We start from the raw sequence: 17592 nt of genomic DNA on the forward strand, positions 1-17592 counted from the left end.
TACTTTGTCTACATTCCTCTCTCCTATCCCTGATTTGTACCTTTTGTCTCTGCATTTCTCCCATCTTCTCAGTTAAACGTAACAGCTCTGGACTGGACTCAGTTGAGTAAGAAGGAATGTGTGAAATATGGGGGCTCACTGGTTGGAAAGTCCTGCAAGTATGTTCCAGATCTTGCTCTCATGTCCTTCATTTTGTTCTTCGGCACCTACACTATGACTGTCACTCTGAAGAAGTTCAAATTCAGTCGCTACTTTCCCACAAAGGTAAAAAAAAAAAAAAATTCCGGATTTTTACACTTGCACTTTTCTAACTTTCACTTCATCCTTGTTAGCATCTTAGACATTTCTTTTCCACTTATGTCAAAACCTTGAGTCTGACTATATCTTAAGAAAAGTTGTCAGTCTCTAACTTTTATTCTGCATTCTGCAACTACTGATGGGATTTAGTAAAATCAGTAGGATCTTATATAGTGTTAGAGCAATCAAGAGCTTTATACCTGCAAAATCATGAAAGGTGAGCAAGGTGATGTGAGTTTAATCCTGCATGTGGCACACAAAACTTATATTAAAGTTTATTTAAAGCCTGTATTTATGCTGTGCACTTCTTGACATGTATGATGACACATTTTGAGAAAAATAGGACTTTTTTTAAGAGTATAACAAAGAATAATTTTATATATATTATTAGTATTGTTGTTTATTATTATATACCTTGAGTACAAGAGTCACGTCACTACAACATCCTTTATGCATTCTGTTACAAGACCCTTGACATATTTGGTTGGATTTCCCAAACGTAATTTCTAGTAATTATTATAGTAAAAACAAAATCGGTGTCCATCAAACGCGCACTTCAGTATATCTGCGGAAGTAGCACGTCATCTGGGAACATTCCGCTTACTGTTTTTTGAGTACTATGAATTCGGACATACTACACTTTTGGTGTACTGTTTTTCGCATACTATATAGTAGGGAAGTATTCAATTTTGGATGCAGTGTATGTGTTTGGAAGCATGCATCTGTCTCTGAGTGCAAGCATTAAATAAAAACTCTTCAGTGATCTTGTGTTGACATTCATTTTTGTATTTAAAACTGCACAATTCATAGAAACATAGAGTCAGCTAAGTTTAATGGTGCAACACAAATATATTTAGTAGTGCGTAAGTTGTAACTTAATGCCCATTTACGTGAAAACTAGTCTACATTGTAACTTGCGCACAGCTGGTGCAACCGGCCCCAGTATATTATTATGTATCTTTTCAACAACATTGTGCTATATTTCTGCAGCTGCAGCTACATGTTTTATTCATTCCTTTAATATATTTTGTTTCTGTCAAGCTGAGGAAGTTAATTAGTGACTTCTCCATCTTCATGTCCATCATGACGTTTGTGGGGCTGGACATGCTTATAGGTTTGAAAACCCCCAAACTCATTGTGCCCACGGAGTTCAAGGTGAGAGTATATGATACTTAACTCGTATGTTCTGGAGAATGAAACTGATCTTGATTTTCTTTTTTTTTTGTGACTTTTCAATAAAGCTTCCTCTTTAGTTTTTCTCAAAGTTGTATTGGTTATTTTGTTTTCAAATCATGTAGCCCACGCGCCCTGACCGGGGTTGGCTTGTGATGCCATTCGGAAAGAATCCATGGTGGGTTTACCTGGCAAGCTCCGTCCCTGCTCTCCTTGTTACTATCCTCATCTTCATGGATCAGCAGATCAGTGCTGTCATCGTCAACCGCAAGGAAAATAAGTTAAAGGTATCCATGCAATGAACAGATCCTTAATCACCCCTGTTCTTTTAATTTACATTGACTTCCACACATTCCCATTCCCACATTCCCTCACAATCTGTTTGTTACAGAAAGGTTGTGGGTATCACCTGGATCTACTGTGGGTGGGCATTCTGATGGCAGTCTGCTCTTTTATGGGTCTGCCTTGGTATGTAGCAGCCACTGTTATTTCCATCGCTCACATTGACTCATTGAAGATGGAGAGCGAGTCTAGTGCTCCAGGGGAACAGCCACAGTTCCTGGGTGTGAGGTGAGAAAGACATAGACAACTTGTTTAGCAACCATAGCAGGTACGCACTGTGGTCTCACACTGATAGCGTTTCTGATTAGACCTATACAGAAAAAACAAGTGATTTTTAAAAGCCATAAATTATAAAATGGTTATTGAGGGTGGGCTATCAAAGCTTGATTGGCATGACATCTAATTTACATGAGCAGGTAGACCACATTTATATTCAAATAGTAATGGAACATATGCCAAACCTCAAAATCTAGCTGTAAAGTGCTTAAATCATTTGGATACAGTCGGAAACACTGAAATACTTATGTACTGTTTAAGTGTCTGGTGTAATCAAGGCACTTACTATCAGTGACAAATGTTATGTTTAAGCATTTACATTAAGTAGAAAATGCCTACTTAACACTAAAAGTGTTTGCTTAAGAGGCAGCCAAACATAACATAACAAGTAGCTACTTTGTTATTGTGCATGATATAGAATAAAAATTGTGGCTGTTCAGTACATATATCACAGTTCTCCACTCACAGAATGTCTCTTTCATTTTTGTTCTGCTTCTCTTCCAATTACAGAGAACAAAGACTGACAGGAATCCTGGTGTTTGTGATGACAGGAGTGTCTATCTTCTTGGCCCCCATCCTACAAGTGAGCTTGTTGAAATGACAGAGATAATTAATACTGACTGGCCTATCATTTAGGGTAGATTAGCAATTATTATTATAAAAATGCTCAATGAGGATGTCTGTATAATCTACTCTGCTTTAGCTGTACTATCTCAAATAGGTAAAGAGCAAACTAATGTTATGTACACTACCGTTCAAAATGTTTTTAAATGTATTTGAAAGGAGTCTCTTATGCTCAACAAGGCTGCAATTATTTGATCAAAAATACAATAGAAACTGTAATATTTTTAAATATTATTGCACAATTAAAATAACTGCTTTCAATTTTAATATATTACAAAATGTAATTTATTTCTTGTGATGGCAAAGCTGAATTTTCAGCAGTCATTACTGCAGTCTTTAGTCTCACATGGTCCTATATAAATCATTCTAATATGCTAATTTGCTGCTCAAGAAAAAATTATTTTTATTATCACAGTTGAAAACATATTTTTTGTGGAAACTGATTAAAAAAAAATTCCTTTTAGGATTGTTCAAATTATTTTTTATATATATTTTTTTTCTTTTTTTTACTGTCACTTGTGATCAGTTTAATGCATTCTTGCAATAGGAGTTTTAATCTTACTGACTACTAACTTTTGAACATTTAAATTTTATGTATTTACTTAAAATACTCTGAATTTCTAAAACAGTTAAAGTGAACATAGAATATCAGCCTGAAAGTCATTTTTTTATTATATTCATGTGACTTTAAATGCACATGAAATGTTTTTAAAGGTCGAACATTCTAAGAAAACCTTAATAAAACCAACCTTTTAAAAAAACGAAGGAAGCATTTGCCTTAAGAGCCACTGCAGGAAGTGCACTATTTTGTTAAAATGAAGTGCAAAAGCAAGCTACATCTGTTTCTCTGACATTCGTTTTACTTCCATAATCTGATGAACCTGGAAGAAAGTGTAGGTTTAATACATCAGTAAATTGATTGCATGGTGTAAAGTGGCCTTTACATACTGTACCAGAATGGAGCCAGACTGAGAATGTGAGTTCTTTAAAACAATGATTAAATAGCTATTTGGCTACTGGTTAACGTTATCCAATAGCATTCATCACCTGACAAGTAACATCAACAGAAAGGAAGTCTGTTTCAGAGGAAGAACAAGATTTGCATTTTTATATAAGGAATGCTTATTGTAAATGTTATATGACTTTTTATTTTTTTTATAGTTCATTCCTATGCCGGTCTTGTATGGGGTGTTCCTTTACATGGGTGTTGCTTCTCTCAGTGGTATCCAAGTAAGTGCATTTAGGGATATAACCTTTTCCAACCCCTCCTCCTTCCCATCACAGCCATTACTGAACTATTTGGAACCGCTCTGAAAGCCAGTGTACTTTTATGGTTTTTGACATTGCTAAGTTATAATATCATACCAAATTTTCAAACCATACAGGGAAAAACATCACAACCTGCACTGTTAATGTGAGTGTAACACTCATTTGTATGCACACTACAATTGTGTTTAGTGATTAGAAATGAGTGATTTCTCCACACTGTGACATTGCAGGGATAGAAGAGTGTGGTGTTGTGGGAATGGATATTTGCATGCTGGCTGGGTTTACTGAGGCAATTTTGAGCTGCATTTTGATGAGGCTGTCAGACTGCAGTGAGAACCCACCCTCTTCTGTAGCTTGGCAGTGGCCAGGTGCTTCTTTGCTCTGCTCTAGTAGTCTAGTTTAATGTCAGCTAGAGAACAAGAGGAGGACAATTTCAAAATGATGAACCTGCAGCGGAGACTGTATACTGAATGAATACAAAACTTCATGTTACCTTGAGGCTAAATACTATAAAGTTGATGTTGTCTTTAAACATTAAAGTGTTCTTTTCTATGTGACAAGCTTTGGCATGTGAATGAACAACTGTCTTATAAAAAGAATAGACTAAAAAGGAGGGCAGAAAAATCAGTTTATTTACTCATCATGACATTTCAAAACTGAATGACTTTGTTTCTGACTTTCTTGATTTCACAAAAGACACAAACACATTAAAAAAATCATCTATATGACTCTTGCGCTACATTTAAAGCCTTCTAAAGCCATTCGATAGTTTTGTGTGAGGAAAAGTTAAAATTTTAATATTCTACAACCAGATCATTAAGTCAGTCAACAACCAGATCCATCCAATTTGTGAACAAATCATTCAGATCGAATCATTTTATAAAGTGAATGAAATTTTAAAATTTAAAAAAGGTTTGACTCATCCTGTTTGAGCTGAACAAGCCTGGTTCTCATTCACTTTCATTAGATGGAAAAGAGTCATTTGGGTTTGGAATGACATGAGGGTGAGTAAGTAATGACAGATTTTTATTTTATTTTTGTCCACTGTGTATCTAATCCAACATTGTCTTTTATAGTTCTGGGACAGGATCAAACTGATCATGATGCCAGCAAAACACCAGCCAGACTTTTCATACCTGCGTCACGTCCCGTTGAGGAGAGTCCACCTGTTCACACTGGTTCAGATTGTGTGCTTAACTGTTCTCTGGGTCCTCAAATCTACATTCCTCGCCATCATCTTCCCAGTCATGGTATGGTAACATATATTGCCACACATTATCCCGTAAGCACTCACATATATCATGACTCATAAAACAATATTTGTTTCAATAAAGCTTTCTGAATGTAATCTATTTAGTAAGGGATTATTCTACTTTGTATGTTTGTACTTTGTAGTTCAATCACGCTGTGAACAGGCCTTTCTGTTCATCAGCTGAATTTCCAGCGGTCTGCGATTTAGTATATAATTAACTTCTCAAGGTTTTTAAAATGAAAATTCAGTCATTTATTACTCACCCTCATGCCGTTCCACACCTGTAAGACCTTCGTTCATCTTCGGAACACAAATTAAGATATTTTAGTTGAAATCCGATGGCCTTCATAGGGTGAGGCCTTTCTAATATTAATATTGAACCACTGTACTCACATGAACTGATTTAAATGTTTTTAGTACTTTTATGGATCTTGAGAGAGGAAATGTCATTGCTCCCTATGAAGGCCTCATGGAGCCATCGGAAATATCTTAATTTGTGCTCCGAAGATTAATAAAGGTCTATCGGGTGTGGAACGGCATGAGGGTGAGTAATAAATGACAGAATTTTCATTTTTGGGTGAACTAACCCTTTAAGATATTTTTTTATAAAATCTGATGACTCAGGAGGCCTCCATTACTAGCAAGACAATTAACACTTTTCAGTGCCCATAAATCTACTAAAGACGTATTTAAAACAGTTCATGTGGTTCAACCTTAATGTTATGAAGCGACAAGAATACTTTTTGTTCACCAAAAAAACAAAATAATGACTTTTATCTAGTGATGGGCGATTTCAAAACACTGCTTCATGAAGCTTGATGATGACGAATGATTTCGGTAAACAAGGCTTCGCTACGTGATAAGTGTTTTGAAATTTTATTGGTTCACCACTGGGGTTGTGACTTTGGCAGTTTGACTCACGCTTCGAACCACTGAATCGAAAAAAAAAAAAACATTCATAAAGCTTCGAAGCTTCATGAAGCAGTGTTTTGGAAATCGCCCATCACTAGATATTGTCAAAGGCATTTTGTTTTTTTGGTGCACAAAAAGTATCCTCGTCACTTCATACATTAAGTTTGAACCACTGTAATCACATGAACTGTTTTAAATGTCTTTAGTAGCTTTCTGGGCATCTGAAAGTGTTAATTGTCTTGCTGGCAATGCAGGCACTGAGCCGTCGGATTTTATGAAAAATATCTTAATTTGTGTTCCGAAGATGAATGAAGGTTTTATGTGTGTGAAACAACATGAGGGTGAGTAATTAATGACAGAATTTTCATTTTTGGGTTTCAAGATAAAAACGAACAATTTCTGTCTCTCGATCCCTCAGATTCTTGGTCTCATGGTGGTACGAAAGATGTTGGACATGGTCTTTTCTCAACACGATCTGGCATGGCTGGACGATATCCTGCCTGAGAAGGAAAAGAAGAAAAAGGGGGATGAAAAGAAGAACACCAATAAGGACAAAAAGAAAGGCAAAGCAGCAGATGATGGTGAAGAAGATGTAAGTGTTTAAGTACTCAAAGACAGATACCCAGGCTGCTGGGATTTAAATGAGAGGTTGCTGACTTGACTAATGTCATCTTTCGTCTTGACCCAAAATGGTCTATATTTCAATGATGGTCAAGATCCACTATTGCATTGTGTTTCACTAGTGCCACCTTCTGGTGAAGAAGAGCCTCATGAGTGTACCGTTCAAATTTGACACATTCTGCACATGCATATATACTTATCTTCCTCCGTTCTTTGGCCCACAGGACAAGTACCAACCTTATACAAACTGCTCCCCCGGTGATTCAGACTTGGATCGCAGGTACTGTGTGCTCAAACTACACGTTCCCTACCGTGACCTCCTACAGGCGCCAGACTCCAACTCAGAGTGGGCGGCACGATGCCAACCAGGCAGTTACTACCACTGATACTGACTTTATTAGATTTTAAAAAAGAGCATTTCCTCTTAAATACACTAACACTCATTACCACTCTATATTTAATATTACTAAATAATGCATTTATATTCATGTAGAAGTAGATGACATAGTTGAGAGGCAGCTAAGGATATTAAATGTATAACTGCTAAGACCAATAAAATGGCCATGCAAGCCCCCTGTATTTGCCGTATATTATCTGAGTATCTACCTATGGATTTTTGCCTTGCCATGCGCTTTGAAGCAATGCAGATAGAATTGTTTTCATGCATCCACCAGTATTTTACTCTGCATGCTATTTTTAAAAAAAATGTATAATTTATTGTGTCATGCGTAGGTGTTTTTACATTGCTTACATTTTCACATCCAAAGAAACGGCACACATAAATAATTATTAAACCCGCATAATAAGATGTGGGTACAGATTCCGTTTATTTATCTGAAATACTGGGAAAGATGGCAGTGAGAAAAGTTATATGAATAAATATAATGTACCCTACTTGGTTAACTTTTTTTTAAGTAGATATAAAGATACAAATTTTGGTTGTTTCTTTCTCCTGTGTGATTGTGGTCCCAATAAGAGTGCTTATACAGAATAACTTTGTGCTTGTACCAGATTTTCTAAGTTGTTGTTTTTTTTTGTTTTTGTTTTTGCGCTTTATGAAGGTTTCCCAGCATGGTTTCTCTCACACTATATCCATAACCCATTTACTTACCCAAATGCATTCTTCTGTATCACTCTGATGTAAAAATGTAAAATCTGCTGGGTTTCATGTCTGCATTGCTGTTCAGGGGGCATGGTTTGGATGAGGTTGAATTTGTTAACATTAGTTATTGCATTAGGTATTATGGTCAGTATTATAACTTATATATAAAATATATTATTGTTCATAATAGTCTTTATAAAAATACTTTTGTATATTCTATATGCAATAGCTTTGTACTACTGTTCAAAGGTTTGGGGTCAGTAAGGTTTTTTTTAATTAATACTGTTTTCAGCAAAGACACATTTAAAGACTTTTACATTGTTACAAAAATTTGTATTTTGATCAAATAAATGCTGCCTTGGTGAAAATAAGAGACTGTTTTTAACATTCTCATCAAAAAAAGTAATATATTACTTTATATATTCTATATTTAAATGTTAAAAATATATTAGAAATGTAGAAATGAACATTAACCAATAACCAAAATTATATTATGATTCCTAATGCATTAACTAATGTTAATGTAGAACCTTATTGTTAATTTCTCTAGTAATTATCACATTAAAACTCTTCAGTTATCTCCTTAGCACATTATATGAAACACATAGGACATCATACTGAGCCTTCTTTCTGATTTGGGTGTGCCCTGATCCAAAGTCTTTCCCCTGAAACATTTGTGCAGTCACACCATCTCTGTCACCTGCATCTATAAACTTAATAAATGCACTCTATTTTACAGTACAGTATGTGCACTTGTGTGTACTTACCTAAGAAAGTACTGGCTAATATAAGGTAACTACATGGGTTAGGGTTAGGGGTAGGTTCAGGGTTAGTACCCTAGTTATTACCCAGTTATTGTAATTACTAAAATAAGTACAAAGTATGTACATAAGGGAACGGGACTGTAAAATAAAGTGCTACCATCTTAATACAGACTCATTGGTCCCCATCCTGATTCTCAGCTGTACCTCCTCCCTGTCATGACCCTCTCCTCTTACTCCTCCTCACTCATGTAACTGGAAGTTGCCATTCCACAGCATCACTCTGCACCTGAAGATCTCCTGTCCGTCATCCCCGGCGATGCCACTGGCCAGAGGGATGTCTTGCCCCGTGCCCCAGGTGAAGATTGAGATGGATTCGGACTATGACGAAACAGACATTAACCCTAGAGGCAGACACAGGGATCACAGGGACATGAGCAGCGAAACAACGCTATAATGTTGGTTCTCCAGTTGTGGAACTGTGAACAGTGTGGAACATTAGACACTCTGTCTCCGCTTGTTTGAAACTCCTGTGTTGCTAATACAGATGTTCATGTTTAACTTATGATACAGAGTGGATCAGACAGCACTTTATAGCACAACTGTGACGTGGCATAAGAAGTCAGTAGTAAACATAAGGGTAAACATTGAGCCAGTGTATAATCTTTGCTATGTATGCATCAAACACGGATTTCTGTTTCTTATTTTAAAAGCCAAAGAAATGAAAACTTAGTGCAAATTCAGTCAATTTTACTGACAATGGAATCAATATAACACCACAAATAATGTAAAAACTAGATCAACTTTATATTCAAGATTCCAGTATCTTTGATATGATGATTATAGGGATTAATTATGATTTTGTTTTCCCCTGTAACTGCTTATACCTTTGGGTCTATTAGTGTGGTCTTTCTCCGAAGTCATGCTTTTCCTTGCTTTCCCTTTCTTTTCCTGCTTATAACACACAAAAAAGTTGGGGAAAAGAAACAACCAAAAAAAGAAAAAAGCTTTGAAATAACAAATGAAACAGATTTTGGCCTTTCATTTTTTTTTTTTTTTTTTTTTTTTGCTTGAACGTTTCAAAATGCTTGTGTGAGCTGTGTAAGGTATTAATACAGATGTTTTCCCTGTATTTTTATATTCTGTGCATGAATATGTGTAACTGGGCAGGTTGCAAATGATGGATGTTGGCTGACATGAGATTTAACCTCTTAAGGAAAAAGAACTGTTTTAAGATGCAATAATTGTCTCCTGATAACTTGAATTCTGGTAAAGGGTTAAAAATTAAGATTAAAAATATTTATTGAAATTAATGTTTTTGTACATATAAGCCATATACAGCTCTGGAAAAAATTAAGAGACCACTCCAAGTTCAGAAATCAATGTTAAGTGGTCTCTTAATTATTTCCAGAGCTGTACATTAGAATGTGTTTTTTGTTGTTGTTTATCATATTTTATTGTACATCTCAAATCCCTTGTGTGTGTGTGTGTATATATATATATATATATAAACAATTCATCCTAAGATAAGACATTGACTAAAATAGCCACTACATTCACAATCAGTTGAATATTTAATCAAGTCATTTGCAGTCAAAATGACTCAAGAACAAAAACACATTTGGTACTGATTTAGAAGAAGGCACAATGGACCAAATCAAATTTTAATCCTTATTGCCAACCTCTGAGCAAAGGACCATAAATTAGACAAAAACAGCACCCATATGCACTGAATAACATCATGTTAAAGAACATGACACATTCCTACTAGTGTCATCATCAGGGTCCATGGTAAAGCCATCACTGAAACCGTTACTCTCCACTAGCGTGGGTCTCTTACCACACATAGGGCAGAGTTTGTTTCTCTCGCGTGAAGCTCGCATCCATATGATCAGGTTCCAGCGTGTACCTGAAGAGATAGGCAGAGCGCCGTGCATGTGCTGGCCCCTGTGAAGCAGACCTTCAGTTACGTGATGCTCCACTTCCACACACTCCGTCTCACTCAGAGGCACCTGAGACAAACGCACACAATCAGAACACTGTAAATACAGCATGCTTGTGCTGCCCACTGTTTCTTCCAAAACTGTCAGTGTCTTTGTAAAGTGAACTAATGTGTTCTATAATCATGAAATAAAACTCTTGAAGAAATTGTTTGCTTGTTCTTTTAGGGTAGATGAATGGTGAATGTTAAGCTACTTAAGTTATCAAAATACCAGTAACACTTTACAATAAGGTTTCATTAGTTAACATTAGTTAACATTTTTATTTAACATGAACTAAGAATGAACAATACTTCTACAACAGTTATTAATGTTAATTTCAACATTTACATTATTAAAATCAAAATTTGTATTTGTTAACATTCGTTAATGCACTGTGAACCAACATGAACAAACAATGAACAGCTGGATTTTATTAACAAATATTAATAAATACTGTAACAAATGTATTGCTCATTGATAGTTAATACATTAACTAATGTGAACAAATTAGACCTTATTGTAAAGTGTTACCAAAACAGCTATTATAAAATCTATAATTCTATAATTAAATCTAAAATTAAAACTAAATCTAAAAATCAGAAATAAAACATTTATTTTAGTTTTTATTGACATATTAAGAGAATTTAAAATTAACATGCCTGGGAATGGACCCCTATATACACTTAAACCAAAAATTCTAATTTGTCTGAATACATTTTGGTTTGACACACATATATATATATATATATATTTAATGGCCAGTTGTGGCCTAATGGTTAGAGAGTTGGACTTGTAACCCGAAGGGTTTGAGTCTCAGTACCGGCAGGAAATGTAGGTGGGGGGAGTGAATGAACAGGGCTCTCTTCCACTCTCATTACCCACAACAACTGAGGTGCCCTTGAGCAAGGCACCTAAACCCCAATCACTCCCCAGGCACCACAGCAAAAATGGCTGTGTGTGTGCACTTGGATGGGTGAAATGAAGAGCACAAATTCCAAGTATGGGACACCATACTTGGCTACACATCACGTCACCCTGCTCTAGGTATCTTTACAAGCAGAATTTAAACAGATTTTCAATTTCTAAGACCACTGTCTGGGAATTCTCAAAAAGCGGTCTTTTAAGCACCTGTCTCATGTCTCCAAAGAACAGGTTCCCCTCTGTGAATTCTTTCCCCAGTGATACATTTAGAGTGACTTCAGCGTTGTCATAATGATAGCAAAGTTCCAAGTCTTCACGCATAGCATACTTGACCACGAACGCCTTGTGACTGTCCAGACAACTTCCTCCACAGTCGCTGTAGAGCAGAGCCGTGAGTGGACGCAGATAGACCTCCCTTAGTGGGGTGATGAAGCTCTCATCAAAGCCCAGTTCATTAAGAAGAATCTGAATTTGTTTAGATATGTTGTTTTATTATTATGACAGGCATAAAACAAAGAACAATATTATTCTGCATTTTGATTGTGATGTCAATCACATGAGAACTGGATTAAGTGTATATTGATAAAAGAAAAAAACTGTACCCCATAATTGTTCATGGTGTTCGGCCTGCCCTTTGGGGCATCAGACTGTTCAAAATGCTCCAGCTCTTCTATAAGTTCCTTGCAGAATTCCTCTCGGAACACTGGGAATCTGTAGACTCTTGGTGCTGCAAAATATACAATAAACAGAATTTGTTGACGTGATTTATCTCCCATAATTTGATGGTTAAAAGATTTAAATTGGAGCAGGAGTAAATTAGAAGTTCACCTGCTTCTGTCTGGATTAGTTTCAATAGTCCTTCCACAGTTGCATCACTTGAAGCACAGTATTTTACCATCTGTAAAAGCTCTGGGGCCAGGAATGATTCCTTGCACAGGATACATGATATTACAGTATATCAATGAACGATTTTGTATCATATACTGCCCGTTCTGCTGATTGTATGTACCTGTAGATGATAAACATGTTGATGTAGAGGTGTATAAATCTCCTTAATGGTAGCTGCTCTCTCTGCTGATTCCAATTTATGATTCTGGCGTCTCTCGATTTCTGCATGAATCTATAAATAAACGACGGAGTAAATAACCACACTTTGACAGCCCTGATCTTCATCGTAACCGCAAGAATGATTTCTGCTCTCGAGAGCTCACTCACCTTTCCGATCACGTCTCTCAACTGAGATTCAGACACACAACCCATGGATCTGAGGATCTTAAGCAAATGTCAATGGTGTTCAGAGAGAAATGGCAAAGTGTTTGACATTAAGACATTAGGCAGTGTTGCCGTAGATCACTTACATTTTGATAGTCCTTCCTAAACTGGCTTTCTGAGACGAATCGAACATGAAGCTTGTATTCTTCAAGAAAAATATTATCTCTGAGAAAGCAACTGCATGTGTAAAATCTCTCCATTGTGTATTCAGATTTGCATTTGACTAATCTAAATCTACATACTCTTGTATATTTATACAGACGTAAAATTTACGACCTTTGAAACATTTTAAGCGAACAAGAACACATTGCAGACCTGTTTTGAGCAGTCTGAAGTTGAACTGTCAATCTATTCAGAGCTCCGCCTATTCAATGTTTGTTTTGGAACAACCAGAAATATGTCGGTAATGAAACAAACGGCTTCGCTGAAATCAATACATCACATTTGATAACGTTTTAAGTTGTTTTCCATGTATAAATATTCTAATAAAATTTTGCATGAGGTCGTATCTAAAAAGAGCAAGAAAATGCCAAGAGTGATAAAAGATGTTAAGTTGACTTCCGTGTACGTCCCTCAATTCCTTCCGTCCGACTGTTATTGTATGTATGTGTGTGCACGCGCAAGTTCAAAGCAAATCACGCCTGTTGTTTTGAATTTAAAATTGGACGAATATTTAGCTGTACCTTCTGTTATGTATTTAAAGCCTGTGACCGTATATTCGCAGCAGAATGTTGAGTGTGGACTCGTTGCCAGTTGCCGAAGAAGAGGTGGTGGAGTCCAGCTCAAACAGACTGGGGGACATTTACACTTTTGTTGCCGAGGGCTGTTATCCTCAAACCATGAACCCTATTCGCAAGAAAAATCTCAAAAGATATGCTCAGAAATTTATGATTGAAGGTGAGAGCAAAGCTTGCAAATGTTACATTCGGAATATCAGTAATCTGTTATTAGTCTTTTAGTGTTTTACAGTATTTTCTAGAAACAGTGTTGCAATTTTTAAAGTTAAGATGTTAACTTTATAATAGATTTAAAATTATCAGTATGTTGCTGGATATAATTAACGTTACATACTTTTTAACCTTTTGTAAACTACAATACAAGCTTTTCTCTTTTTTTAATGGCTCTTGGTTTAAAAAAATTAGCTACTAATGGGGGTTTCTGAAACTGTATTTACTAGTGTCATATTGTGTATTTGTTTATTAACTCAAACATCAGGAGGAGATTTGCATGTTTGAGTTGACAATTTTATCCACTCCTGTCTATTCTAGTATATAAATCTTTAAAAAGCATCATAAGCAATGTTCCACACATTTTTAGTGGTCTAGCTCATCTTATGGAGTGATTACTGGTTTATTTCTTTTACTTTCTGTCATAAATTCTATAGATGGCCGGTTATATTATGTTGGACCGAAGAAAGAAGAAAAGCGAGAAGTAGTGATTGAGGCAGAGCGAAAGAGACAGATATTCCTGGAGTGTCACTTCAATGACATTGGACATCACCTGGGACAGAAAAAGACCGTTCACAGGATTCAGAGTAAATACTACTGGCTTGGCATTGTCAAGGATGTTGTGGATTGGGTATGCTGTGGATGTCACTATCCTGACCTTTCAGGAATGGATGTGCTTGTCATTGTCCTATTATTCATTCATACCTTTATCTACATATCAATGAATCATCTATTTCAGATTAAAGTATGTGAAACTTGTCAACACACCGAGCGGAATAAAAACCTGGCCAGAACGGTACGACCCATCAAGGTGGATGGTCCGTGGGACATTTTGGCCATTGAAATAATCGGTAAAAGTTTGTAAGAGACTTTTAAGAAGCCTGATCTGTTAGCGGAACATATTTCTAGATTGTAACCAAATGTCTTTATTTGAAAACAGGTCCATTCCCAGGCACTATACATGGAGGGAATACACACATTGTTATTATTACAGATTACTACAGTAAATGGGTAGAGGCCTTTCCTGTACAAAAGAAAGATGGTCTCTGTATTGCACGATGCATTTCATCATCTATTTGCAGGTGAGGTTACATTGCACCTCTAATAAAGAATTAATATGCTGAAATGCTAAAAAAAAAATATTTTTCTCCAGATTTGGCCCTGCAAAGACAATATTTTGCTCTCAAAGTGCTGACTTCTGTGAGGAGGTGAAAACATTTGTCAATATACCAAACTTTTATTCAAAACAGGGGATTAACTCTATTTTCACAGCATTATTATTGATTATTTTAGGTTACAAAGCACCTGTGTGACCGGTGGAACATAGCATTAAGAGTGTTGCCAGTAGACCAGCCGCAGAGGAACGCACTGTATGATCGCAGCAGTAATCTGCTGAGAGATGCCATAAAACAGATGGTGGTGGAGAAACAGGTAGAATGGGATGATTTTCTTGATCCAGTTTTGGCCATCTTCAGGACGTCAGTCAACCCTACGACAAAATTTACACCACACTTTTTAATGTTTAACAGAAAAGCCAGCATATCTAATGAGGTAAGAGAATTAACTTTTCTTCGTGATTCACTGACTAATACAGTAAGCAATAAATTACACTGACTGAATTGCTGTTTCTGTTCTTTCTTTTTTTTAAGACAAAATTTGATCCTCTTAGTTGCTGTCCAGACCAGGAGGAGGATACCCTTAATGAAGAGGACACAAACTCTTTTCTTTCCTCCATGCAGGAGCAACAGAACAACATCAAACAGCTGGTAAAGTCTTAGCATTTGTTTGTGTAGCTAAAATCTTGTTCAGTCCCATTATTTAATAATAGATCATCAGTTAGACTAGTGTCCAGTTCTTCATGGTGCATGTGTAACTACTAGCGTTTATTCAAAAAGCATGTCTAAAAACACTGATTTTAGTGATCAGTTTCCTGATAATGTTCTTTTTGTCTATACACAGGTAGTTACAAATATGAATGTCGCCTACAGACAAGAAAAGAAAAATGCAAAACGCAAGGCTAGAAACATGCCCTCCATCACTCTCACTGTGACCGACCCTTTGTTCAGCACAGAGGAATCGCCCTCAGCAAAAAAGCTTAAGGAAAGCCTCTACTTGACTTTTCCAGTAGAGACTGTCCTAACCACAATACAGAATGTACCTGAAGCCAAGAAGAATGGCTTAGAATATCCTCTAACAGACACTGATGTGCACTGAAAATCACTTTTGATGGGACTGATCACTATCTGCGAAGTGTGTTTGCATAGACTACAGCTTGAAGACCAGTGCTGTCCATAGAGCATATCAAGTAGATGAACTCATGCTCACTTTCTGTTTCAGCGCATAATGTAGCACGAATAAAATCTTGTATTTCAGCTCAAGGCGTTCATTGACACTAATGATGGTCCCAGATTGTGCTTATTATTTTACAGAATAGTATTTTCTACAAAGTGAGGTCATTCTGTTAGTCTTTCACTGAACTACACACCCAAAAATGTTTCTTTTGCTTAGGTGACTCATGTCCCAGAACAGATTTTTATCTGTATTTCCTTTGGATGAGTCATCTGAAGTACAGAGATTTCAGTATTATCTGTAAAAATGTTGTGTAAACATTAACTGTGAACGTTATAATATTCAGTGCTCATTATCACAGAAAATAGTTGTTAGTTGTTGTTTTGCCTAACATGTTTTTTTGTTTTTTTTGTCTCAAATGGTTTCAAACTTTACCTCATAAACGATTTTTGCGCCATTCTGTTGTCCAACAATTTGCTGTTCATTTGTAATAAATGGATTTGTTAATCAGTTATTCAATCGGCTTTGTGGCCAGTGTGAGGCAGTACGTGCAACTTTCTGTTTGCCTTTGAAATAACGGTTGAATCAAAGGTGCAAGAATGCAGCCGCAGATTGCAGCAGATTTCACCATAGAGCTGACCTCATCTTGTTACTTGTGTCATTTGGACAGCCTACAAAGTGGCGACATGTCTTTAAAGTGAAGCCGTTTAGTGTTGAAACACTGTGTTCTCATTTAAAATGTGTGTATTCGCGCATCCATTGTAAAACATTTTTGTTAATTTTATGCTAAAACAGACAGCTGTGGTTGCTAGAACTTTTAAAAAATGCACTGACAATTTTATATAAGCATTATAGGAGACATTATTATGGTGATATTTTAGTTTTTAATTGCATATGTCGTTAAATTATATGTTATAACAACCTATTTGAGCTGATACAACCTGTTTTACTGTGCTGATGACGGCAGTGATGATAATAGAAATCCATGTGGTGACTAAAGCACAGTTACTTTTTTAATTACATTTTCATTCTGGGAATGCACCTTTCTCCATAAAATGTTTTTCATATGTTAAAAAACTATATTTATTAATATTTTAGAATAAAATAATAACCTTTGTGAAAAAGTAGCCTACACTTTAGTATACTTAAAAAGAGAGAGAGAGAGAGCGTATATTATGGAAAAATATATTTGAGAAGAATATACTTAAATGCAAACTTAATGTAATGTTTTGGACACTTAAATGTTACTTAAAATGAAATTTAGTTTGAATTTATATTAGATGCAATTTGTTGAACTCTAGTGTTTTTTTTCTTTTACCCAATTAAGTAGGACTTAAGTACTTTGTATATACTTTCATATTTACTTATGGTCTTTGAAATATTGTTAAAAGTGCCAAATGTACTGTACTAACTAGCATTTATTGCTAACTAAAATATAACAATGTAATTTTTAAACTTATTTTATGTATTATATATTTATGTATATCTGTAACTATACATTTGTAATGATGAAGTTGCAATTTAGTACATTTAAAATATTAACTTTAAATAA

The 17592-nt window shown here is 35.8% G+C and overlaps 1 protein-coding gene and 1 pseudogene across 2 annotated transcripts; one reads left to right on the forward strand and one right to left on the reverse strand.

Annotated features, from left to right (window-relative positions):
- Positions 1-17469, forward strand: part of LOC137033895 (electrogenic sodium bicarbonate cotransporter 4-like) — a 30530-nt pseudogene extending 13061 nt beyond the window's left edge.
- ogfod2 (2-oxoglutarate and iron-dependent oxygenase domain containing 2) lies at positions 10185-13436 on the reverse strand. 2 transcript variants are annotated; one of them, XM_067406356.1, is made up of 7 exons: positions 12891-13436; positions 12748-12796; positions 12542-12652; positions 12361-12460; positions 12135-12259; positions 11740-11997; positions 10185-10641 (listed from the first exon to the last, which is right to left on the reverse strand). In XM_067406356.1, the coding sequence occupies exons 1-7, from the start codon at positions 12935-12937 to the stop codon at positions 10369-10371; spliced, it is 963 nt and encodes a 320-aa protein (XP_067262457.1). In that variant the 5' UTR covers positions 12938-13436; the 3' UTR covers positions 10185-10368. The 2 variants fall into 2 exon arrangements, with proteins under 2 accessions (XP_067262457.1, XP_067262456.1); XM_067406355.1 differs by having other exon boundaries at positions 12748-12804; positions 12891-13430.
- Positions 17470-17592: the final 123 nt, after the last annotated feature.

The sequence above is a fragment of the Chanodichthys erythropterus genome, chromosome 13 (genome assembly GCF_024489055.1).
Source record: "Chanodichthys erythropterus isolate Z2021 chromosome 13, ASM2448905v1, whole genome shotgun sequence".
NCBI lineage: Eukaryota > Metazoa > Chordata > Actinopteri > Cypriniformes > Xenocyprididae > Chanodichthys > Chanodichthys erythropterus.